This window comes from Calonectris borealis, chromosome 1 (genome assembly GCF_964195595.1).
Source record: "Calonectris borealis chromosome 1, bCalBor7.hap1.2, whole genome shotgun sequence".
NCBI classification, from domain to species: domain Eukaryota; kingdom Metazoa; phylum Chordata; class Aves; order Procellariiformes; family Procellariidae; genus Calonectris; species Calonectris borealis.
Window position 1 is genome coordinate 75,397,168 of NC_134312.1, and position 25,960 is coordinate 75,423,127.

Consider the following 25,960-nt stretch of genomic DNA (forward strand, 5'->3'; position numbering starts at 1 on the left):
AGGATGATGTAACCTGCAGAGGTATTTACCTTTGCTGTCAATCCCAAGGGGAGCCTAGATGTCCAACTTTGGTTATACACCTACCTTTCAAACACTTAACCAACATTTGATGATGTGGGTCTTACTATAGACCATATAGAATAAAAGTGATTAGGTGCCTATTTGTATTTTTGGCCACCTAAAATCAGTTTTAAGATTGGACTTTCATTCTTAAGCTGATTTGGATACCTAAAAGAACAACTATTCTCAGAAGACAGGTTCAGGCTTTTATGGCAAAAACTTAATTAGATTTAAAAGAAGTCACTATTTTTTAGCCATTTTAAAAGTAATTAAAACCGTGAGTAGTTATTTTTCATATGAAAGTGGTGAAAGCAAGGATACTGCAAATATTTTCCTTCATACAGTTTACTAAGTGGAGAACAACTACATTTTGTGTGTTCAGAAATGTACATTCTTCCTCAAAGTGCTTTTAATCAAAGTTCTCTTGCAGAGTCAAATAATGTAATGGCTGAGAGTCCCAACAAAAGAGTATTTAAAGGGCATATTGACTGAAAGTTAATGTCCTCTTAAAAAAAAAAAATTCAAGAAATCTGACATTATTGCTTGTATTTCAATGCACTTTGTAGTGAAGAAAAGCATTTCACCCCAAATTCCCTGTCATCAAAATTGCATTAGCATCACCTGAGAGTGATCCAGCACTTCCTTTGTTGCCTAAAAATGTTCTAGTAGCCACAGGCTGGTAAACATCTGTTTATCATCATTCCAGACCCAGCTTCACTGGAGTGCTGAAAGATGTGATCACTACACACATATTGTAAATATTGCTAAATGATGGAGGCACACCACAGACAATACGGAAAGTGGAAAGGTTTTGCTGGGGTTTCATTAAGACAGCTACACTTGCTCTTTCTGGACAAGTCCCAGAGGAGAAAAATAAGCAACATGTATGATCCAGGTTGCAGGTCCTCTTAGATGTGCTTACAGTGTTTGAGTTCCCCGGGAAGAGCAGAGCTGGCATGACATCTCGCACAAATCCAGCTGTGTTTGTTTCAGCACACTCACATGCTTTGAGCACCTGCCCGGTGTCAGAAAGAGCACAACTTTTGAGATACGACTAATGTGAATACTATGCCCATTCTTCTCAGAAATGGTCCCGCAATGGCCAAAGTGACCTCTGCCTCATGTCTCTGGGCTTATTTTAGTTCTGCCTTGAATGCTAGGATTTGCTGTCTGTAGCAAGGCAATTTAACTACAGCAAAACATTTCTGCCTTTTGAATTTGCAGTGTTAGAGGCTTTTCATTCAGTCAAGGCAACAGATTGCCTAACTTAAATGCCACACATTTCTAACAGTTACTGACATCTGACAAGCTTGGTAGCAGCTATCTGTTACATAAGCGATTATCTGCCAGATTGAAAATACTAGCGTTTCACAAACAGCTCACCAACAAGGCAGAATGTTTATTCTGTTTCATGATATTTGTAAAGAATTGTTTAAGCTAGTGAGCTTAGATCAGGAATACATACAAAAATAAGTCAACTGGGAATGTGAGTAGTACAGTTTTTGTATCCCGGGACATTGAGAGGCATATGAATTCCATGATACTAATAAACCAAAGGATGTATAAGCCACCTACTTTTTGTCTGAGCACTGATTGATCCTACTGTAAAATATGTTGAAAAATAACTTAGATGCACCTGAGATATTCAGAGTGTGCTTGAAACAAAGAGTAATTATATTAATTAAAAGATTCTGGTGGATACCGTTGGTCTTTAGATGAAGTTCATCATGAATGCGTGTCATACAACATATACTGCTATTGAAAGATATATTAGCGCTTAAAAATGAACAAAAAAGGACATTTTGATTTCTCCATTTATATTCCTCCATGAAATGATACAGATTATAAACAATTACTGAAAGTGCCTGTAGTCCCACAATAGAAATTAATTCCTCTGTTCCCTCAAGCTGCATTTTTTTGTGTCGAGGAGAAACAACTTTATAGTTAGTGTGAGTGAACAAAATTAATTAGCGGTGTCGTGAGAAAGATCAGAGGAAAGTAGCATTAAAAGATGAAGAGCACAACTAGGGTTAAAGTTTAAAAAAATAAAACATAGTTGCTTGGACACAAGAATCACGTGGCTACTTTTTAATTACATGAGAACTACAGAGGGCTTTTCAGTAAGACCACAAAACTACATAAACACTGTTAAATATATACTTATCAGCATGGAATGATAATTAACTGATTTATGTATAATTCCAGTTTTGCAACTCAAAAACCTGGCCAACAAAAAAGTACAATAACAATGCGATTAATATTCTGTGTGCCTGTTGTCATGCACGACGCCAGATTTGAACCTAGTACACCACCACCAGCTCCAGCAGTACTGCACCTCCTGACAACAGTAGTGACTGTATGCCATAGTCATTAATGAGGCCCTGAGCCTGCAAGACCTACCCCCATACTATCTTTATGTGGTGGGACTTGCTCAGTAGGAGTGTTCAGAGTATGCGTTTCCACGTGCCTGTAACTGGGGCAGCGCTGAGGTCTAAGTAAGTGCTCTCAGCTATTCTCTGTGGTGACAGATATCTGCAAAAAAAATCACCTGCTTTGCAGTCAAAGACAGCTGGATTGTTTTAATATCACACTGACTTTATTGACCATCAGCAACTTACAGGGCCAGCAGTGAAGTGGTGAAGGAATCTACCTTTACCAGAAACAAAAAGGCTTCAATATACAGCTGGGTGGAAGGAGTAAAAGGTTTCCCAAAGACTATTGAAAAATTGTTCTGAATGAAGTAGTTGTCCAAAACGACAGTTTTAATCATTTTTTCAGGTAAGATGGTACAGTGTGTTTTAAATTTTGAGTGGGGACATACAAAAGGGCCTAAACAAGGCAGGAACTTTACAAATAATTTCCTTATCTGAACTAGTAACTTCTAATCAGTTTGCATTCAAAACGTTGCAGTGAGTATATACGTCACCCTTTGGGAACTTAAGTGAGGATGGATGAAATACTCTGTTTACACAAATCATGATTTCAGGGTATATGCAATACAAATGTTAAAGAAATTTGAAATATTTCACCAATTTGATAGGTTATCTGTCAAGTAGCCAGGGTGATCACTGTTTTCTTCTTCAACTGTAAGACAAGACACAATGGGGAAAAATAAGCTGTAGATAAAGGAAAGTTCAGTCAGCCAAAGTTTCCATGAGATAAATGTGCCTCAGGCATAGGCTTAGCTAAGAGGTGCAGGCATCTGTAGAAATAATCATACGTCCTCTCGTTTTAAATGTAGGAATTTTTGTTTGCTGAAGAGCAAAGATACAAACCATGTCGAGAGGGATATCTTAGTACAAGGCACAATTTTTTCATGCAGAAGAAAATAATGTATTTGTTCTTTATTTGCATGTTTCTCTCAGTCAAGAGGATTCTAAAATCACCTGAAAGTGATCTTCTGAAATTGCAGGGCTTACTCAGGTTTGACTGTGTTGTTATTCCCTACTACAGTGACGGCAGTGTTATTCCGCATAGTATTTTTCAAACAAGCTGCCAGTTCTGCTTAGCTCTCAGATATGTCACCTTTTTTTCTTAGGGGGCTGTTGCTGTCCACTATCTCCTCTGGAATAGCAACAGCAGGCAGGAAAATACCACTAAAATTTATGAATTGTGGACTTCAGAGGATTTCCTCTTTTTGTTAGCACGCAAATTACACTTTCACTGATTTATCTTTAGAACTTCTCATATATTTTGTCCAAAGCACTATGCTCATTTTTAATTCTGCCTTTCTCTCTCAGTCAAAATGCCACTGATTTGTTTTGGTTAGCAGAGTTCTGCCAGGGCAGGGAAGAGAGAGCTGAGCACAGAGCCCCAGCACTACGTGATTCTTCCGATGAGAGAATTTAGGAAGTGGAGAAGACGGGAGTGATTCCAGCATGTCTACACATACACCAGGTAAATTCTGTCAGGTGTTTCTCACACCCTCTTTTCATTTCAGGGAAGCTGCATACTTTAGATAACTAAGGAGAGGTGATATCGCAGCGGTGGCAAGGCAGTTATTTATTACACGCTGTTGATGATGTCAAAGGCAATTAGGTAGTAACAGGCCTGTCTTACCACTCATCTATGTAAAAGGTACAAAACTACCTCATATTTTACTAGGGTTTTACCTCACATTTCCTAATTCAAGTAAAGCGCTTTTTCTTCCTGTCATGATGACAGAAATTAAGAGTCTGAATAAGGAACTCACAGCCAGGACAATAAGAAACAAAGGTAGCTTCTAGCCACCTTCTGTTCCTCCCTGTCCTGAACCAAAGAGGGGAAGAGCATAACTTAGACAAACTCCTGGGCTTGTATATGCTACAACAGCCTCCCCAGCACTCAGGGGCCAGAGCACAGCACAGACTCTCCAGAGCGCTGTAGGGTGTATCATCCTTTTACAACCTCCCTGTCCCCAGCTCCATTTCCAAAAAATAGTCTATGTACCTGAAGAGGTGAAAGGCAGAAAGACAGAGGACACGGATAGCACAGATTTAGGCTCTCAGCCGGGTGAGCTGTATGTATGCATCAGATGATGAGAGGGGTTCAGGATAATGGCTTTGCAGGAAAGCTGGTCTAGGGAGGAAAGGTGAACTACAGCAGGGTGAGGGAGCTGGGGTCCTCATAGGATAGGGGTCCTCATCTAAGGGGGCGCAGTATGCGTGAAGGAGATGAGGAAACACAAGTTATTTAAGCCTGACTCAGTAGCTGGGTTTTGCTGGGGGTGTTGTGGAAGGGAGAGGTGGGTTCTAAGGTTCTGAAGTGAGAAGTGGAAGCACGTAGCAGGTGGTGAGGAAGCAGGTGGAGAGGAGACAGAGATGGGAGGGTTAGACAATATCTCTGGGAGGCTGGGAACACATGAATGAATTATGGGATTTTTCAGGATATTTCAGGGCTCTGCCTCTAAATGTCATTGGGACCTCCTGTCAGCTGTGCCAGCAACAGAGCTCTCAGGAGCCAGATGTGAATCCCACAGCTCCTCTGCTGGGGCTTTTTAGGATTCTTTTAAGCCTTTCCACAAGGACATAAGAGCCAATGGAGGAACGAAAATTTCACAAGCAAACAATATTCTGCAGAAAAAGGAGCCCCAGTAGAGTTTTGTTTTGGAAAATCCACTTCAAAATAGCCATTTCCTTGAATCTAAACCAATAAAAATCTGAAAAACAAATCAAAAGCAGAATATGCAAAAGTTTACCTACTATCATTTATCCGATTCATGTTCTAATCTGTGTAAATGTACACCCTAATACAATACACTCTGTGTAAATGTACACTCTAATACAATGCACTCTGTGGAATAATATCTCATTTCAAACCAGGCCTTTTAGATCAATTTACTAAATTGTTAGTAAATGAAATACTGATAAACCCCTTATAAAAAAGTCAGGGTAAGGCAAAACATGCATTTACCTTCTTCTTGTCCTTTCCATAAGGAACTAAGGAACAGTGCTGCAGCTTCAGAAAGAGATAAAGGATTTGTGTTTCGGCTGCGTGTTTCTAGAGTTATAAAATCAGAGATGCGTGGTTTGTTAGTGTTTACTGGCATTTTGTTCTTTGCTTTTTTATCTCTATAACTAGAGACCCAAAGAGAAAAAAATACTGTTGTCTCCTTTGCTCTGTGACATTCTCTGCTCAAAACCAGCCTGATAAATGTAACACAGAAGAGACTAGCAATCTTTTTAAAAAGGAGACTGTTTTAAAGTCCCTTAGAAGGTAAAAAGAACATTTTCTTTTTTCACGTGTTCCTTACTTTGCTACAACATTCTGTTTCCTGCAGGAACATTGTCTAGCATGGATTAATGTTGTCTACTTTTGTCAGTTGTCAGTTCAGCACAATTAATAACTTGATTTGACTTTTTCCAATGGAAAAAGAAAGTCAAAGGTACTGATGATAATCCCACTTAACAGCCAGGTCAGTCTGGAACATCGCTTATGTAAATGAAGTCACACAGGTACACAAGACAGGAAAGTCAGACAGTTTTTATCATGTGCTTTTTGGAATGAAGGAACTAACAAAAGGGAGTTTAATTGCTTCCTTGAGTATAATTCCAAGAAAACAAATCCCCTCCTGTTTCCACAGATTCCTCCCATAATCTAAGGAAAGACTGATGTGTTACATACACCTGAGCGCATGAACTTACCAAGCTGCCTTCTGTCATACAGATCCTTTTGCTGGCTCTCATCTGAGATGAATCGACGTCCCTCTGCAAAAGCAGTGGGAAAAGGGTGAAAACAACCTCCCAAATCTGTTGTAATTCCTACTTTATAATCTCTGAAGTAGTCTTTTCAAAATACAAAATTACAAACAATATTTCTACAAATATACAATGGGAGGCATAAGTCCACCTGGGGGTCTTTCCAAATCAGCAATAACCCATCCTAAACTGGAACACTCAAGACATATTTTATTCCATAGAACCGGTGTTTCAGCACGTTTCATTCTTGTATTAACCTGCTGTAGGACCTGTACGTAGGGAGCAATTTTCCTCACTCTTTCCTCGGCTGCTGTATGGTTAAGAGCCTTCAATCTCTTTGCTGGACTATAAAGTATTGCCTTTTAAAGGGATATTTCTATCTTAAAAATGAAAAATCCTTAAAAAATAAAATCACATTAATCAATAAGAATGATACACAGGTCGGTATAGAAGTAACACAGTGCATTATTCAGCTGGAATAATTAAACAAAACAAAAGCCAAATTCTTTGCATTTATGAATAGAAATTATTTTATTAATGTCACTAGAACTTCTTTCAGTTACACTTACAGTTGTTTGGAGCCTATATTTATTTTGTGTTGTTATTATTTGTATTGTCTCCCTTTTGCATTTCTCTCAGGATTGTAAGCTTCAATATTTTTTTTTAATTTCAAGGAAGTTATTTTTCTTGCTCTCTTAATACCTACCCTCCCTGATAGCTTTTAATTTTGAAACAACAATTCAGAATAGAACTTTTAAAAAGACAAATATTTCTGTTAAATTTCATGGGTTTGCATCAAAGGACAAAATCTCTCTTTGGCTCTAAATTTTATCTTTATGTTTAACACTTCTTTAACTCTGAACTAACAATAAAAACTCAAAAGGTCATTTACACAACCTTAACACCACAATATTAATAATACTGACATCCAAGTTCTCCTCAGAAGAGGTTGCTTGTGGTCTTAATACCAACTCTAATGCAAGACTCTTGTAATAGGAATGTGTGTTCTCCTATTGCTTGAGAAGATGTTTTAATAAAGCCTGAGTGAGAATAAGGAATGATAACTATATCCAGTGTGTCTTAAACCCCCTTTAAGATTATTTCAGATAAGGAAACTGCTTTTCCAATAGGTTTTACAATCAAGCTTCAAACTCTATACGTTCTCAGTACTTTGTTTTGCTTTTCTTCTTCCAACACTTGCTTTCTTCAATTTGATTTCTTTAAAAAATAATACTGGCAACGCCACTATTTCAGAGACAAGAAGAAATAACAATCAGCACATCCCTTCAGGCCTCAGAACTTCTACCTCCACAGCTTCCTTGGGGATTTACTGCTTGTGTTGAGCCAAGCAGATCAGGAATAATCCAGTGGTAGAGAAAGTTATCTCCTCAAAACAGAAGGAGTTTGGGACTTACGTGCACCCTTCAAATAGAGCATAGCCTGAGGAGTCCAGTTTCTCCTTTGGAAATGTGCCTTTATGCCAAAAAAAGAGAAAAGAGACATGTCAACATTGCATGCCATTACTAACTAGTACAAATACTTCAATGGCACCAACCTATGAGATTCATGGATGATGAACATTCAGCCTGAGCAAGCCGTTTACCTGAGGTGCACTCCAGGAGAAAGATATGAAGGAGGCTGCCAGGAACAGTGCCATTGCAGATGCTGTCAGTTTACGCAGTCCCTGTGCACAACAAAGAACCACAAGGTTCAGGAAAAGCGTTTCAGATCTGTGGATCCACTCAACTTCAAATCTAAATGTGAGGGTATTTCCAGTTGCTCCTTTCTCCCTGCCAAACCTCCTCTTCCTCAGTGGCTATTTCAGCTTCAGTACACAGTGATGTCATGGGAGGATGAATGTTAAATCAAACGTACTTTATTCTCTTTATTCATATTCATTATAAAGGTTCCATGCCAGTGAGAACTGCCATCGAGATAAGCACCTTTTGTGCTCCTATTTACAAGGACATTAGATCCTCCAGAAATGAGAATAACGTACAAACTAAGGGGGAAAGATGATATAAAGTATATCTTGATTTTACCAAACCTTGAATCATAGACTTTAGAACACAAGCAAATGTAGGGGACTTGCCATTCCAAACAAAAAAACCAACCAACCAGGAGAGCAGATCACTACTTCCTCAGGAAAAGAAAGTTTTTAAACTTAGCATCTTATTTGCATCAACCATGATTACACACATGTCAGGAGAGAGGCATTTTTGATTCTTGGAGTTTGTTCGCTAATGCAGCACATGCAAATGAAAGCATTGAGCATGAATCCTCTGCGAACAAGGTGCATCTCTGCTTGTTCGCACAGACCATGTTGTTATTCATGCATTGATAACAGTGGTGGGCAACAGAGAGCATCTAACATTATGATTCACAGTGGTTTATTTCATCCTGGTTTTGAGAGCACATTGTGCTACTCATGTTTTTTTAATGCAGTTGTTTCAATCACACTGAATATAACTACGTATATATTCCCTTCAGGTTATTTTTAAGTTAAAATTATTAAGCCCCCCTTCAGTTCCTAAATATTATTCTCACAAGAAAAAGCACAATCTGCAAACTAAATGTTTCCCACACACCAAAAGAGTCTCACTCACCTTCATACTTAGTTCAGTGGCAAATCTTCACTCTTCTTTTCTTGGGATAATGTGTCACAAGATCTTCTACAGGTTTAAGGGTCCCTTTTTAAATCTTCGGAGTGAAGGTACCCTCCCCTTCTGTGGCAGGGCGGAGGAGTCTAAAGGGATCTCTTGTCAGCCCTGTAGATGGAGAAGTAGAAGGTCTGATGACTCCTGAGGGAAACGTGTAGTCTTGCAGGAAGTCAGGGAAATGATTGAAAGATGGATACACTTGGAGATGCACCCCATTAGCCAGGTGAATACCTTCTGAATACATCAGCATCAGCCCTGCGCATTTGCAATACGTCACCTTCTTGCCAGATGATCGATAACCACAGCCAGAAGCAGGTATTAATATGGATGATGAGTGTTTACCGAGGATAATCTAACATATATCAGATTGTTATCCATTGTGGGAGCTCGAAAAGTTAGTAAATTACTCTCCAGTCATAACATGCCAACAGCAGGAAGAAGGTGACTTATCCAGTGTCGCTAGCTTGAGGTTATTCCTAGCATACGTTTAGAGGATGCAGTCTCTTGTTTGATTCTCTAACAATCTCTTGTATCTAGCTTTCTTACATACAAGTGAAAATACAAAGCTGAATAAAAAAACACCAAAAAAACCCCAACCCTTAATAGTTAGAAACACTTTTCTGTCTCATGGATTGGTTGGAGTAAAAGCCCAGATCGTGGGCTTGAATAGGTCAAGCGGTGGAGCAGTAAACAGAAAAAAGGCAGGAAGCGGGAATCAGAGAAGCCATTTCCATAAGCTACTTCTAAGTGATTGTTTGACTCTTCGCAGTCATGGATAGTGGGTTTGGTCCTCAGGCAAAGAGCTAATCATGCTTGATGCCTAGCCTTGCTGGTTCTGTAGGTAGGGTTTTTATCTCTGCTCCTTCATTTTTTCCTTTGTAAAATGGGAGAGGGCACCAGAAGCAGAAGCAAAGCAAAGAGGGAGCCAGAAATTTGCTGATTAGAAGATTGGCCAATGGAAAGTTTACTGCAGCAGCCTCACAAACAGGACCAGCCTGTGGTATAACAGAAGTGTAGGTCAGCCCGTATGTGTGACAAACACATGCTCATGTATGTGGAGTCTGCATGAGGAGTGTGCAGATAGGCACTCCTAAGGCTTGTTATGAGCTTTTCCCTGAGATGGTGTGTCTGTGGAGACTGCTCTGAAGCACAGCGTTAGTGAAGGTGCAATTGCTCTCCTGCTTTGGGGGGGGATATTGCTCTGTTCTCTGCTCATGCCAGACAAAATTGTTCATCGAATATACAGACCTGGCATGAGGTGCAACTCACTCTGGTATAGATGAGGGAAATTCAGGTTTTGGCCTCATGCAACTCTCGTGATGGCTGGGAACTGCTATTATACCTCTATCTTTTAAAAAGGCCATGCCATGATGCACCCTAGCCAGCAGAAGGGTTTCTACTTTCATCTACTTCAATGTGAAGTTTACATTTTCCCTGCTCTTTTCCTCTTGCTCTGACAGATCAGAGGCATTTCTTGACGATGTTTAACCCTTAGCCTTAGAAAGGAGCTATGCATTGCATCCAGGAGACCTTTAACAAGCAGAGACTTGGAAAAGATAAAGCTACTCACCTATTCCCTTCTGTAGCGACTTCAGAGCCTCTCTTTATGCACAGACCACAGGGCCAGAATCAAAACATACAACTGAGTCTGTGATAATTAACCTCCTACCTTTGGTATCGGTCAATGTAAAGTATATTCTCTTCACAGCCTCTTCTGTTGGAACTGGGGAGAAGGGGAAAAGAACAGGAGTCATGGAGAAAGATTTATGTTGTTACCACACTGTAGAAAGACAACTTCAGCTTTTCTTGTCTTTTGACCACTTTGCAAAGTCTGAGTTGGTGTTGCTGGAGTCTCACCCTCTCTCCCAAAGCTGGCTGTATTGCCAGAGTCTCGCTCGCCTCCTGGTAGCGACTGGGGCTTGTTTGGGGCTGCCTGGAGGGCCGCAGGGAGCTGAACTGGACAGGCCGAAACCTGAACTGGCTTGCTGCAGGCTCAGGTGACCACCAGCTCAAGAGCAAATGCAGGGCCTGGACAGCACCCTCCTAAATTAAATGGTTTTAATGTTGTACCATCAGATGTCTCAGTGGCACTAAGGTGTCTAAAAGTGAAGTATTTAGTTTCAACAAGCAGCAAGAGACAGGGTACCCGGCCCAAACACCATCCAGGGCACCTGCGACAGGCGCATGGGGCTGCCAGCGGTGACACAGGGCCTGCAAGAGACCCGAGACTTGTGGAGAAGCAGCCGAAGGGCAGGCAGGATCCCTAGGGCACCTAAAATGTCACTAATTGCTTTTGACTAGGAACTGAATCACTCCTACCGAGAGGCGAGAAACAGGACTCCGAAGACCACCCTCTGGCCGCAGAGTGTAGAGCATTAAGCGAGGAGGACTGAACTCCCCTCTGGAGATGTCTGTGTCTCTTCACTGGCTTCAGACAGCATTTTACACAGACAACATCAGGTGAAATGAACCCAATCCCAAACTGAATTTCCATAATGATTTTTTTTCCAAGAGGTTTTTATTTTTCCCTCAAATTCTCTGTGCCTTAGGGCCCTAAATCCATTTATTTTTACTATGACCAGCGATTCTAAGTTGCTTTGGTGTTTAAAAATTATATATTTCAAAACCACCTCCCTGGAAATCTGTAAGAAGTCTGCATGCAGAACAAAGAATTCCAGGTTTGTCAATACTACTTTAGTGATTAAAATTTAAAAGACGACTCTTCTCTCTTCATAGCTCTTTCTTGTCATGATCCTATGAGAAGTTGGTCATCTCACTCTTCCCAGAAATCTAACCACTTCTAGGATGGCATATGGGACATGATTTATTTGCGAACAGCAACAGGAGACAATACTTTGGGAAGGAAGTGCAGGTACTGAGAGTGTTTGCATTCACAAAAGAACATGTGGATGTGTATGGGCATATGTAAGCTTGTACTCTTGAAAAATGAAGTAGCCTGTGATTGGGTTATGGATCATAACACACTAAAAAACTCCAGCACTTCAGGATGATGAACTGTACATAAAACACTCACTGTCAACCCTGCCATTTCTCAGCTGATTCACATAAATGAGGAAGCAGCTTTGGCATGTAATCAATACCCTAAGTGAAGGAAGTAGAGTGAAGCTTGCTGTAGCAGCAGGACCCCTTATTAGAAAGAATGTAACCTATTCTTATTCTTAAAGACGATCTAAAGGGCAGAGATTGCTTATCCTGAGACTGTAAATGATAAAAAGCCAATTTCTGGGATTGAAGTTCAGTGCTGAGGTGGGTGAAAAAGTTCTAATGTGATGGAGTTTTACCCAGTGGGGTCAAACATACATCACTGACTTGCGTCACGACCATGTACTTTCCCAAATCTTTCCCTAAAAACATAGGCTACAGTCACTGTGCCTATCTATTTTTAAACTGCTAGTAAGGACACCAGTGATCCTTTACTTGCTCTTGAGTAAAAGGTGTAACTGTTGTGTGTAGGTGGCCAGTAGGTACATCAGCAAATATGGTATTCTGATGGTGTCAGGGTATAAATCTCCTGAGATTTATGACCTTTTTCTCTTGTGCTTTTTCTCATTTCCTGTGTGTTTTCCTGTTAGTTTGCTAACTCTTTGGGAAATACTTCTCACTGCTGTCTGGCATCTGAACAGCACCTAGCACAGTGTAGTTCTGGCTCATACGTGCTAACCATAGCATCTTAAAAGGCTGTGAACTATCATGGCAGACTCTGCAAAGTAGGAAATTGCAAACAAAGAATTTTGTGTTTAATTTGCAGTAAGGGGATTTAAGTTAGATAGTAAGGCAAGCTTTCTAACAGTAGCACAGTGAAATATAAATAGATTGCCTTGGAAGGCTGTGGATCTATTATCACTGAGAAACTCAAAGAATAGATTAGCCAACTCCTTCTTAGGACTCATTGCCAGAAGAGGACTCACCTGCCCAGAAACATGGTGATGAACCATATGACCTCTTAACATCTTCTTTGGGGCTTGTTTTTTGTGTTTCTGTGATCTTTCAAAGCTGACTCTGGACTTTAACCCCATACATACCACTCAGGCTAGGGGGAACTTTGTGTCCAAGTTCCGTATTCACCTTGTAAAACCTGTTGACTGAGCAAACCTTATCTGCAATCGATCAATACATTTTATGTCAGCCATTTTATGTGACACGAACATGTTTTTCAGTATTATTTTTCAGAATAGGCCCTAACTTCTCTGGGAAGTTGTATTTTCATGGTGCAGCTCTGAAGGGAAGAGATACTCTCTGATGTAAAACAGGTGCATGATTACAGATGCCATTAGTTGCTGGCCCAAAATTTATCTAACTATTCCGTTGGACATTCAGCACTATAATGTCTGCAGGCCTGATTCCAGCACTACTGCATAGTTACTAGAGTTGCTTTTCTTCTTTTCTTTAGGCTGTATGAGAAGAACTGTACTAAAAACTGCTTGAGGTACAGAACAAGCTGTAGAAAAGCCAGCCTGCTAGGGATCATGTGAATGCCTCACACAATACAGGTAACAGAGCCTTTGTTGAGGACTACAGTGTGATCAATGCTACATTCAGGTCCAGGCACTACTGTTCTCAGAAGTGTATTGATGAAAGAGGAGAAACTTCATGGATAATTATAAGTAAAAGTTAAATATGTTATGTGGGGTGAGGGATGCTTAAAATTATCAGGAAAGAGTAGAAATCAACAAATATTTGAAAGGTGCAAACATCACAGAAAGAGGTATTATTTCTGAAGTTCAGTGAACCATGGGATGTTACAACATTTTTTTCAGTAATGGACAAGTCTGGGGCAAACACCAGGAAAAAAAGACCAGCTGAAAAACAGTTTTCTCCAGTTTGCAAGCTGGAAAAGTGATCTGACCAGCTAAGTACAGACATTTACAAAGCACATTAGCAGAAGCTGTACAGCTCTTCAGACAGGCAGATACTACTGAACGTATCTCACAGAACATACCTTTCTATAAAGACAGAGGCACCAAAGGCCAAGGAGTCATCTGACCTTTTCTACCACCCCCATGAACTTGGCAAAGAAGATTTTTGTCTTTGTCAAGAAGCTACCTAGCGGGCTACAAACTGCCGAGCATTGCGCATGCAGTCGTCTCCTCTTGGCTGAGCAGTACGTTTGTCACACAGTCTCATCCACAGAGCTGGGCAAGAAATATATGCTGCTGCTGAGCAGCTGGATGCCAACATTTCGTTGTAAACAATGGACAGAATTGAGAGAGAGGAAAAAAGCTAAGTTACGCTGAGAGACTGCATGATAACCAGACAGTCAGGTGTCAGAGACTGAGATGGCCTGCTCCGTGTTCTTGACAGACAAAGTGCCCAACCTCTGCGAGCATGGTCTGTAAAATGTGCAGCCTCTTGGACTGGTTTTCCTTACCCATGCATACCGTGAGGGATGGGGAAGGGTTGATACATTTGTATAGAAGTATACATACCTGTATGCAAAATACATAACTTATGTAAAGGAAAATGTTAAAGGTTGAACAGGAAACCCTGGGGAGTATTTTCAAGACAAACCAAGTAATTTAGGAATTCTGCTGCATTAACTTTTGTTAAATTTTGAAAACATTTGTCCTCAATATTTGCCCATGCATACTGAACATGAGGTACACTTTACCCTTGAATAGCATGTATTTTAATCCCACCATGCAGAGAACAGGAATCCTACTAAATCCACTATTTTTTTTGTGTCACACTCTTGTAACAACAAACATCGTTCTTGTTTGAAACAAAACTTGGTTCTAGAGGTAGAGGTCGAAGGTAAGGGAGAATAAATAGCTCTACCTGATGCACCAGGTCATCAGAACTGACAGACATTTCAGATGTTCCCAAAGTGGGTGGGAAACCACTTCAACCAGGTCTGTCAGTGCTTACCTGTCTGAGCCCCCAGCGAAGCTCTAAGCAATACACAGTGTAGCGCAGCAAAGATGGGCCATGAGCCACATGCACTTGAACTGCACACCAGGCAAATGGGGGATGGTGGGGATTTCCTGTTGCCGGATCCCCCACATCACTGAATCATGGTCTCTGATTCTCAGCAAGTTACAAGTATTTCTTTTTGAAGAGCTGAATAAAATAGCACGAAACCCACAAGCTGATTCACTTGTTACATGAGTCTGTGATTCTACCTGTCGTGAAGGAATACAAAGGAAAAGACCTGCTATTTTTTTAAATCAGAAACTTTATTGTGAATTTTATATTACCAGAGTTTGTACTCAAGCAGAGTAATTAACAGCTTAGCTGTTACGTAGTTACATTTAACTCTTTACAAAGTCCCGTGGCATTTGTCATCTGAAGCAATGTGAAGAGGAGGCAGACTATGTTGTTGAGGCTTTTAGGAGTGTATCAGGCATCTAGTTTGTATCTCAGGCCCTGTGAATGAAGCACTGCTTCTTGTGGCCCTACTTTTCTCTCCATCTCAGTTTAGATTGCAAGGTCTCTAGGCAAAGGTCGTTTACTCCTGCATCTGTACAGTGCCTACTCTGCTAGCTGTACAGCGGCACAAATAACATTGTCACCTGGAGGAGCCTTCCTGAGTAGAGATCACTTGTTCGTGTCAAGGTATTAAAAAATAGGGGTGCTGTTTTAATGTGGGGTTTTCTTTTCAAACCAGTAAGATAAAAATCTTCCCATACACATAAATCTCTCAAAGATAAGAGAAAAGAGAAGAGATCCTCACCTGGATTGGTTTGATCTCAGAAATGTTACCTCTATATTATTATCAGCTTTACCCCCGGAAGAAAGAGTGCCTAGTCAAAAACACCCATCTGTTAATCAATCCAGAACCGATTACATCAGCTCCATGGTCTTTGGTAATGCTGCTGTATGACAATGCCAAGTTTTCACTTTTATTTAACAGTTTTCCACAAAACAGGGAACAGCAATCATAGAATCATAGAATCATAGAATGGTTTGGGTTGGAAGTGACCTTAAAGATCATCTGCCATGGGCAGGGACACCTTCCACTAGACCAAGTTGCTCAAAGCCTTATCCAACCTGGCCTTGAACACTTCCAGGGATGGGCCATCCACAACTTCCCTGGGCAACCTGTTCCAGTGCCTCACCACCCTCATAGTGAAGAATTTATTCTTTATATCTAATCTAAATCTACACTCTTTCAGTTTAAAGCCATTACCCCTTGTCATATCACTACATGCCCTTGTAAAAAGTCCCTCTCCCGTTTTCTTGTAGGCCCTCTTCAGGTACTGGAAGGCTGCTATAAGGTCTCCCCGGAGCCTTCTCTTCTCCAGGCTGAACAACCCCTACTCTCTCAGCCTGTCTTCATAGGAGAGATGCTCCAACCCTCTGATAATCTTCGTGGTCCTCCTCTGGACTCGCTCCAACAGGTCCATGTCCTTCTTATGTTGGACACAGTACTCCAAGTGGGGTCTCACGAGAGCAGAGTAGAGGGGGAGAATCACCTCCCTTGACCTGCTGGTCACTCCACTTTTGATGCAGCCCAAGATACAGTTGGCTTTCTGGGCTGCAAGCGCACATTGCTGGGTCATGTTGAGCTTCTCATCAACCAACACCCCCAAGTTCTTCTCCTCAGGGCTGCTCTCAATCCATTCTCCACCTAGCCTGTATTTGTGCTTGGGCTTGCCCCGACCCAAGTGCAAGACCTTGCACTTGGCCAGGTTGAACTTCATGAGGTTCGCATGGGCCTACCTCTCAAGCCTGTCAAACTCCCTCTGGATGGCATCCCTTCCCTCCAGCGTGTCAACTGCACCACACAGCTTGGTGTCATCAGCAAATTTGCTGAGAGTGCACTCCATCCCACTGTCCCTGTTGCTGACAAAGATGTTAAACAGCATCGGTCCCAATACTGACCCCTGAGGAACACCACTTGTCACTGGTCTCCACTTGGACTCCGAGCCGTAGACTGCAACAGTTTGAGTGCGACCATCCAGCCAATTCCTTATCCACCAAGTGGTCCATCCATCAAATCCATGTCTCTCCAATTTAGAGACAAGGATGTCGTGCAGGACAGTGTCAAATGCTTTGCACACGTCAGCAATGTCAGCTCACTTCTGCATTTTGGGTTTTAATCACAAAGCACCTGTAAGAGCACTTCTTACTTTTTTTCCAGGAGTGCTGAAATAGCCTGTGGTAGATTGGGAGGTGTCATTTCTCCAAGTGTTTGGAGAAGTCTGATGGGCTGTGCAGTTAGTAAGTACTGGGCAGGCAGTAGTATTCCCTCAACAACATTATTCTATTTCCAGTCATTTGTACAGCATATACCTAGAGAGCCACAGTGTTAAAATGCAAATCTTGTTTGAAAATTTAATCCTAAAAAGAGGACTTGGTTAAGAGTGTTGTTCAGCATGCATGGGCAAATATTGAGGACAAATATTTTCAAACTTCAACAAACATGTCCTAATGACAAAAATCTTTTTTTTTGCTCACAGAACCAAATGCAGAGTAGACAGTAACACAGAGACTCTTTAATACACCATCAGCCCAAGACATTTCAACTCTTGCCTTCCTTTAAAAAGTGGTAAGAGCTATGAAATTTATACAATTTCTAGATTCTCTGCTCAAACTCTCACAGGAGAAACTAGGAGAGATCTGCTCCTACCTGAGAGTTTTCAGTAGGTGGGCAAAGTAGGAAAGAACTGCTAATAGAAGTGAGAAACATCCCAGGTACCTGAGTTCAGACACAGCCGTGAGCTACGTCATTATTTTCCTCACTGTTTTAAAAATAAGGGTAGGATAGCAGGGAGACTTCAGCATGCCTTGAAATTCCAGGCAATTCGTTTAACAGCTGCAGGAGAGATGTGAGAAAGCAAATGCAAGGGCGAGAAAGCTGGAGGCTGATGGTTGATTTGCACCTCATTGCAGCTCATTGCCCCTCTCAGCCTGAGAGCTGAGTGGCAGGCAGCAACAGCTGTACCTTGTAAAGCTGATTTTCCAGCAAGGAGCCCTCTGCTAATTTGAGTACCAAAGTCCATTCAGCTCGTCCTCCTCAGGGGAACAGCTAAAATAGCTTTTGTCATCCTGTGTTATCTCTACCAGAGAGGAATAGAGGGTATTTTTCCATATGCTGTTGTAAGTATAAGGTCTTGGACTGCTTTTTTCAACGGGGAATTACAAGCAATATTTAAAAACAAATTGTAGTTAAAAAGACTAATATTCTTTAATGGAGGGTTACTTGTATCTGCTTGAAGGCTCCTGTGCACTTAGAGAACATACTTAAATCTAACTGCAATGTTTTTAAGTTCTTTTTTTAAAAGACTGTCTGTATTTCTAATATAGGAGACTGCTTCAACTTCCTGGGATTTATTTTTAAGGAGTAAATCTTTTAAATCAGCCATAATAACAAAAAGCAGTCTTTTCTCTAAAATTATTCTGAGATTCTTACTATTGTTATTTTTTTTTTTAAGTATTCCTGGGGCTAAGGACATGTTCATTGAGGTAAATGTTACTACTTCCAGAAACAATGGTAGAAAAATAAACCTGGGGATCTTGACTCTGCATATATAAAACCAAGCTGCTGGCATGCAGGAAGCTTGTAATAAACCAATTTAAGTAAAACGTTGAGTATTTATGTTTATTTCAATCTAGTTAATAAATATTTACACGTGATTTTCCTCTTTGCTTCACAAGATTATACAAGCGGAAACTCTCATGTTAAATGCCAGTGAAGCATGTTGCTGTTTTTGAGAAAAGAACTATTTTTTCTACCTGAAAGAAAAGCAGGGAGCTAGCTTCTTGGGGAGTGGGAGGTTGCTTCATTTTGTTTCTTGATGCACAGTTTGAGTAAAAAGGCACAGTTCAGTGAAGTCTATATCCTTCTGGGGGCAAGTTGGTATTTGTACTATGCAGGGGGAAATCCCTTCAGGGTCAAGGAGTCTGGTGTTCCGCCCCTACGGGCAACCGTGTCAGTCCCTCTCACGTGCACACACCACCTCGTGAGCTCTAGTTATAAAGCTGTTGTTTAATTTTCCTCTCCCTCTACCCCTAACAGAAGCTGGTCTGTAATGGTACTATTCTGATAGGCTACGAGTAAAACCCAATCTTGGAGAATCTGAGGACTGTGTTGCTGGTCATGTAGGTTATGCGGTTACACTGGACTCTTGACTGCTTCCCTGCTTCTTACTTCAAAGCAAGTGTTGTTTTTTGTTGTGTGTTATGATTTTTGTTCTTTAACGTTGTATATAATCTTCTGGAGAGAAGCAATACAGTGTATTTTCAGAGCTAAGGAGTTGAAAGTGATAGAGTGGTAGAAGGTAGGTATATAGGTGCAATATTGGTTGCAAAATATCACTCAAAATCTGATTCTTGGGAGCTTCAGCTAGCTTTATCTGCTGCTTTTTTTTTTTTAAATAATATATCTCTTATAATGATCTAAATGTCATAGCTAACTTCAAAAGTATTGCTTGTTTCCCTCTTGTTTCTTTCCAATGACAAAGATTCAGTCAAGCTGCTGATGGCTGTCACAGAGCTCTGTTCAAGTCCGATCGTGTTCATTGGCTTACACTGGCTAGTGGATTGTGTTTTTCAGTGCTGATGTTTCAGCAGATGCTCTTTTTGGGGCTGAGGAACTGAGAGTGAAGTCCACAGTGTCGCAGTGTCAGATGAAAGCTCCCAGCTACTCAGTTCAGAGGTGAAGGCTGCAACTTGCAAGGTAGAGATGGATATCTCACTTGAAACACGGCTTTATGCCTGCAAAATGCACCTTCCATGCCCTGGTCACACACACATGCTTATCTTATTGGAAATACCTTTTAAAATATTGTCTGGGAGAATAGATAATAAAAATACAAATAGAACTGAAGTGCCTCTATAGGGTATGTTTCTTGGGTGATTTCCTGTGTGGTAGCATGACAGCTGTAGTTGTGGCTAATTAGTATAAGAAACAACTGAGCTTGTTTTTTTGTTCTTGTAAGCTCATTGAAATGCTGAAACTCTTGTTGCACTCACTTTTCCCACATCCCCCAAGCCAGTACCCACAAAGAGCAAACTCACAAAGACAGCCTAATATTCTCCTGAAAGTAAACTTCATTTAAATCTTGGCTTCTGAAACCTGTCATGAGATGGTATCAAGAAAGCTGCAGGCTCAGAATACTTCAACTGACTTGTGCAGCTGTGGCTGCAGGGTTTGACTGGGAGGCCACTGAAAGAGGTCAGAAACTGATAATGTCTATAGCTGCCGGAGATACCTTCAGTAAATAGCTGGACAATTGTTGCTGTTAGACCTGAGCAAAAAGCCATGGAACCAGGGAAGGAAGTATGTGCTACAAATGCGATCAGAAGTAATAGTTAGAAAAGTTGTGTGAGGTTTTTTTTCTTTTTAATGAACCCTTTTTATATAAAAAAGAAAAACCCAATCTGGGATAAACTGGTCTAAGTAATGTTGCTTAGTCCTTCCTCTAATCTAAAAAGATAGTCAACTGCTAGGTTGCAGGGATTTCTTCAGTTCTTATTTTTGTTCCCCTGCTGTCCCCAACATGCTTATTCTTAAATAGAATCACCAGTGAGATTTCAGAAAGTGTTTCTTTCTTTCTTCCCCACCTTTTCCAGATCCACATGACTTTTAGTTCTCTGGAGGACTGGACATCATGACTAAAGGTTTCTGTCACAGCTGGTATGTGGACCAAGGATTTTCAAATCGCTTGATACCAAAGCTCCAAGTTGTCTGCTGAACAGAAAAATTGGTGCAAAGAATATGTTTATGTTGATCATCCTGACTCTCATATTTTGTCCCTATTCTTTCCAGATACTTTGCAAGACAGGGGATTTAATAATGTCTTCAGAACATGGAGCTAACAAACGGCATCATAACCCGGTGGAGAGTATATGCAGAAAGATCAAATCTATCCAAATGATGGACCAAGTCTCTAACCCTGCTTTGCAGATACCAAAATTTCAGTCCCGGAACTTCGACAGTCCACAGTGCAATATCAAAAAAAATCTAGAAGAAATACTGAAGAAAAGAACTTTTAGAAGTCATGATAGTACTGGTTCACAGTTAATCAGTCCCAGTAGTGAAAGTGTTTTCTCCGCAGACTTGCAGTTGCTGTCGCCTTGTCTAAGGCGTATCTCTGACTCCTGTTCTGCAAATGCTACCTATTCAATCATTCAAAGCAAAGAGAGATCCAGCAACTCGTGGATGCCAGTATGCCCCATGGAGAACTGTTCTCCATCCTACTTCAGATCCAGAGGGGCTAACACCCAGAACAAACTGTGTGCTTTATCAAATATTGAATCTAAAGGTGTGCCTCGTGAACAGAAGTATCTTACGTCAAGTCCAAATTTATATTTCTTCACATCTGATAAAAAGTCAGAAAGCGCTGTGATCCAACCATCTCCTGTGCCAAAGAGATTATCTTTGAGTGAAAGAGGTAAGAATCCTCAAAAAACACCCCTCCCAATCCAAAATCCTAGACATCTGAACATTCAGCCTACATAGATGACATTTATTTACTACTTAAACTAGTAACAATACGTTACAAATCTAATAAGACTGCAAAAAGAGCTGAGTAAAATCTTAAATTTTCTCTAAAAATATTAATGTGAATGTAAAAAGTAAGGAAGTAATGAGTCAAGTCAAAAACTTTTTCAAATTTGCCAGTTCCTTTTTGTGGATAAGGGATTTGGCTATTGATTTAGTCTGCCTTTAATGTAAAAAGATATGAGTTTGGGGGTGGTTTTTTTGTTTGGTGTTTTTGTGGTTTGGTTTTTTTGGTTTTGTTTTTTTTTTGGGAGGGGCGGAGGGGGGTGTTAGGATTGTTTTCTTAATAACTTAATCTGACCATGACGACCTCTCTACAATATATCTGGAGGGGGAGGGAAGAAATAGCTGGCCTCTTAAAATATTCTGGTTTATGTTTACTTCATGCAAAACAATAGCCAGAGTTGCCAAACATGCATGTGTAGAAGTAGATGCATAAACCAGTTCCCAACTTAGAGGCTCCAGCTATGAACAGTTCCTGGTGTTATTTGGCAGTAAAAGCTCTGTTTTTACTTGGCGGCGGGAGGGGAGGTTTGGTTAGGTTTGGTTTTTTTAATCACCTTAAAAAAAAAAAAAAAGTGTGTCATTCAAGCTGTGGTATGCTATGTGTGCTCATGCTATTACAAATATAATGCTGTAGTTAGAAGCTGCAGTGCATGAAAGTTACTATGAGCAAATAAAGATGGACAATAACAAACTTACTCTTCATAGGATGCAGGCAGTCACTGGGGTACAAAGCTGACAACGTGTATGATGTGAGCTTGATCTGTGAAGAAGACTTACTGACCACTATCTTCTGTGCGTGCGACATAGAGCATACAGGTTTGCCAGTGGCTTTTTGTTGCTCTGTTTTATTCTGTTCTCAGCACATTTTCAAGGCTGAGTTCATGTTACAGTTCCTGAGATATGGCAATTTGTGATTGAGCCAATCTGGGACTGACTGCCTACCTTAGCTAGGTGGCTGCACGTGTGGCAGATGCAGAATAAATGTCTGTGCCTCTTTTGCATGGTGCTTGTCTCTCCCCTTCCCCTTCCCCCCCGCCCCGAGCTGATCTTCGCTGAATTTTAGCGCAGAGGAAGGAGAGGAGCAACGTGCTTCTAGCAATCAACCTTATTGGAAATGACTGTTTATTTCTTTTAGGCTTTTTCCTGTTAGAAAAGAGAACTTTTGGAAACTTCAGAGCGAGAGATAATTCTTCTGAGTTCCACCTCAAACATGGCTGAAAGTGGTAGAAAAAGGGGTGCAGCAGAGTAAGATGGTGTCAGTCACAGGGTTTGCCCAATTTGATGAGAGGCCTGAAAGTAGTAGCATAGCAAGTGAGGCAAGTTTGTTTTTCTTAAACTGAAGTCAACAAAACTAGTAAACTGGACTTTCACAGTTCTGTATTAGAAAAAACAAACAAAAGCTCTGAACTGTTCCTTTCCAGGTCACACTAGAACAGCAGGAATCAGTTGCTTGTCTCAGCTCTTGAGGGCAATTGAATATGCACTAGTGCAGATCAGTAGCACACCCTTTTACAGCTTTTTGCAATGGCCTACTGGACTTCAGAGTCTGGTGTGTGGAAACCTGTATCTATTTTAGGAAAAGTAGCGGTTTCCAAGATAGTTGATTATTTGAGACATACAACTAGTCGGGGATCGGAAGACAGTGGTCTTGAAGAGCTGTGCAACATGCTTGACCCAGATCAGAAAGACATCTCCATGGACCTGGAAACATACCATGCCATCATGAAAGAGTGGATTGAAGACTGTAAGAGAAAATGGTAATAGCTTTTTATCAATCTATCTTGTAAAAACTTCTCTGAAAACAGGAGAGTAGAAAGTTCTCCTGTGGCTTGCGCCTTCCGTACTCTAAACAAAGATGGTATCAGGACACGGTGACCACAGTGTGGGTTTTGGCTGAAAGCTTTTAAATGTTACAAAGTTGGTAAGCAGTCCGGTGTCATACTGATTTTGTGATTCTTGATGCTTCCTTGTTTCAGGGACGATGGTGCCGAGGAACCAACAGCAAGCATGGAAGACCTGGAATTTAAAGTTCATAAAAACACCTCTGAAGGTGCAGACCATTTTATTCTGTTTTTTATGCAGGAAAACCCCACTTTCTTACTCGATAACCAAAAAATCCCACCTCTTTCAGCAAAGAAGACACATGTCCAGATGAACATTACATCAGGAAGCTTGGAGGCCTTTGGGGGTGATGTGTCTAAAGGGGATATGTAAGTCCATTTAAGCAATTCTTTCTCAGAATTTAGTACTCCTAGCTTTGAATTACTTGAAAGCAATTCCTAGAACCACTGTTTCAGAAAACTATCTTGGCAGAGTTTCTAGTCTGCACTAGCTCTTCATGCTACCGTGTTCTTCCTCACAGCTTCTGCTCAGACTTAAACACACACTAGTAACTTTTCCTACTGATATCTTGGTCCTTCTGTGTCCTTTGCCTTTTTAATCCCCTGTGGTCAGAGTTTTGCCGTGTGTTTCTTTTCCTTTTTAAACTTCCTTCCCTCCCCCAAGTTCTTAGGTGTACGACAATAGAAGACATTATCTCCTGAAAATCTGGTCCTTGCTTTTGTTTGGTTTTTTATATAGTCATGACTCTGACTTGGATTCTGTTAATAGCAAAGCATTTGACAAACACCAGAAATTTCAAAGATAACTTTTGCGTTTTATGCATAGTCAAAAGTCTGAAGATCTGCTTTCTGATGCTTCCCTGTCGTTTTTCAGGATCTCAAAAGGGTGATCCTTGTTCAAGTTTCAGTTGAAAGCATAAGTGGGGGATGGTTTAGGGGAAAAGAAAGGATCCAGAAATTGTGGCGTTACCACAAAAGTATTAGTGGTGGCCTAAGAGGTGATTAACAAAGGCTTAAGATACTGTCATGCAGACATCCAGATGTGGCACTTGTCTGGTGGTATACTTTAATTGCAGGGAGCATAAAAAAAAGGTGCTTAAAAACAAAACAGTTCCTGGTGTCCATAGAATTAGAGAACTGATCTGAAGGTGATCTGATATCTCTATGCAGAGCAAATAACTGTACACTGCAGAATTACAAGTCCTCTGTGGGCTCTCCTGTCTGATCAGTGCAGTACAGCATCAGGATTTTCAAGAAGTCTAAATTAGATCCCATCACCTTTCTCAATATTTCCTGGTTTTGTTACTGAAACAGGGAGATTTCTGACTTGATAACCTGTGTTGCGGACCTGCAGTACAACAACCAGAAGCTTCAGGAAGAGAACAACAAGCTGAAGCTCACACTGGAAGCTGTGGATGAGACCAACAATAAGCTACTGGCAGAAAACGAGGATCTTCGGCAACAAATAAAAAGGTGGGAGACCCTGATGGCACCAGGTCTACAGTGTAATGGCCATGGGCAGACCTATCTTTTTCCAAGTGGTCCAGCCTTGCTTTATGCTTTTAGCCTCACCAGTGCTTCATGACAGCAACTTTCTTGACTTAATGTAGTATCTCTTGCCTGATTGTTCTGCTCTGCACCTCCTGGTTCATTCATCTTATAGCCTGGCTCTTGCAGCATGAGGTGCTGCAGGTGCAGACAGGCAAAAGCTCAGGGTAAAGCAAAATCAGGCAAACAAAACAAATTACAAAAAAAAAAAAAAGGCTTAATATTACCAAGAGAACAGCCAAGCGCTGGAAGGCTTCCAATCCTAGACCACACACTTGCTGCCAAGCAGAGGGGAAATGAGCACATAAGAGCTATTTTGCTAGTCCCTTGAGGAACTAAACTGAGTTGTCTCACTAGCTTAATATTGCTGCAGCCTGGGGACCCATCCATGCCACGAGTATGAGCCTATTTTTAGAGTCATAATGTTCATCTGACCCAATTAATTCAAATGTGATATAGTTATGTCAACTGCCAAACCATTCCCAGTATCTTCTGGGGAGATTAAGGCAAGAGTCCTGCAGGATGGCTGGCATGGGACGTGTGTCCTCATGTCGGACCATGTGCTCTGGGGTGCTCTGCAGCCTAGAGCTAGCCAGGAAAAGGGCCTTGCCCCATTGGTTAAATATACATTGTTTGGGGTATCAGATCAGAATAAGGAAATGATGCAGCGCTTACCCTTGAAAACTGAACTGAAACAGTTTCCGTAACTGCTAACAATGAAGTGTTGTAAAGATGAGTTTATGTGCTCAGGTAACCTGATATATTTGACTGTAACAAGCTAGATTGTTAGGTGGACGCAAACAAAAGCAAAAAATCTTGGATGCTATGTTTGCCTGGGTTTTTAACCCTTACTGTGAGCGAAAGGGAGTGATAAATAGCGGGTAAGTCCGTGAGCCTTTACTTACTGGACAAAAAAGGTGGGCTTAAACTTGATTGCTCTTCTGTTAAGTATCTGTGTCAAAGAGTAAGTCCCTGGTGGCTTCTAAAAATACTGTTCTTGGTATTTCAAGCTTATCTAATGACCAACAGTAACTTGCTAAAGTTTCTCTGGATTTACTTTCCCCCACGCAGCATCGAGCATTCTGTGCTGAAAGCCAAGTCACTGGAAGAAGAACTAGAAGAAGCAAAAAACAACCTGAACTTGTTAGAAGAGAAGAGACAGCAGATTCTTTGCCAGAATAAACAGCTAGTAGGTGCTCTTAT

General features: G+C 40.9%; 2 protein-coding genes across 2 annotated transcripts in view; one reads left to right on the forward strand and one right to left on the reverse strand.

The window, feature by feature from the left end:
- Positions 1-3,085: 3,085 nt before the first annotated feature.
- Positions 3,086-8,331, reverse strand: SPX (spexin hormone). Its single transcript, XM_075164278.1, is given in 6 exon segments — positions 3,086-3,144; positions 5,452-5,538; positions 6,183-6,245; positions 7,652-7,709; positions 7,840-7,920; positions 8,284-8,331. Coding segments are annotated over 6 exon segments (396 nt in total).
- An 11,181-nt stretch (positions 8,332-19,512) lies between these two features.
- Positions 19,513-25,960, forward strand: part of IRAG2 (inositol 1,4,5-triphosphate receptor associated 2) — a 41,207-nt gene continuing 34,759 nt past the window's right edge. Inside the window, exons 1-8 of the mRNA XM_075161024.1 lie at positions 19,513-19,535; positions 20,628-21,252; positions 22,074-22,184; positions 22,945-23,125; positions 23,345-23,418; positions 23,500-23,578; positions 24,524-24,682; positions 25,829-25,946. Of these exons, the coding sequence (XP_075017125.1) occupies positions 20,655-21,252; positions 22,074-22,184; positions 22,945-23,125; positions 23,345-23,418; positions 23,500-23,578; positions 24,524-24,682; positions 25,829-25,946 (1,320 nt within the window). The 5' untranslated portion in view covers positions 19,513-19,535; positions 20,628-20,654. The remainder of the gene's footprint in view (positions 19,536-20,627; positions 21,253-22,073; positions 22,185-22,944; positions 23,126-23,344; positions 23,419-23,499; positions 23,579-24,523; positions 24,683-25,828; positions 25,947-25,960) is intronic.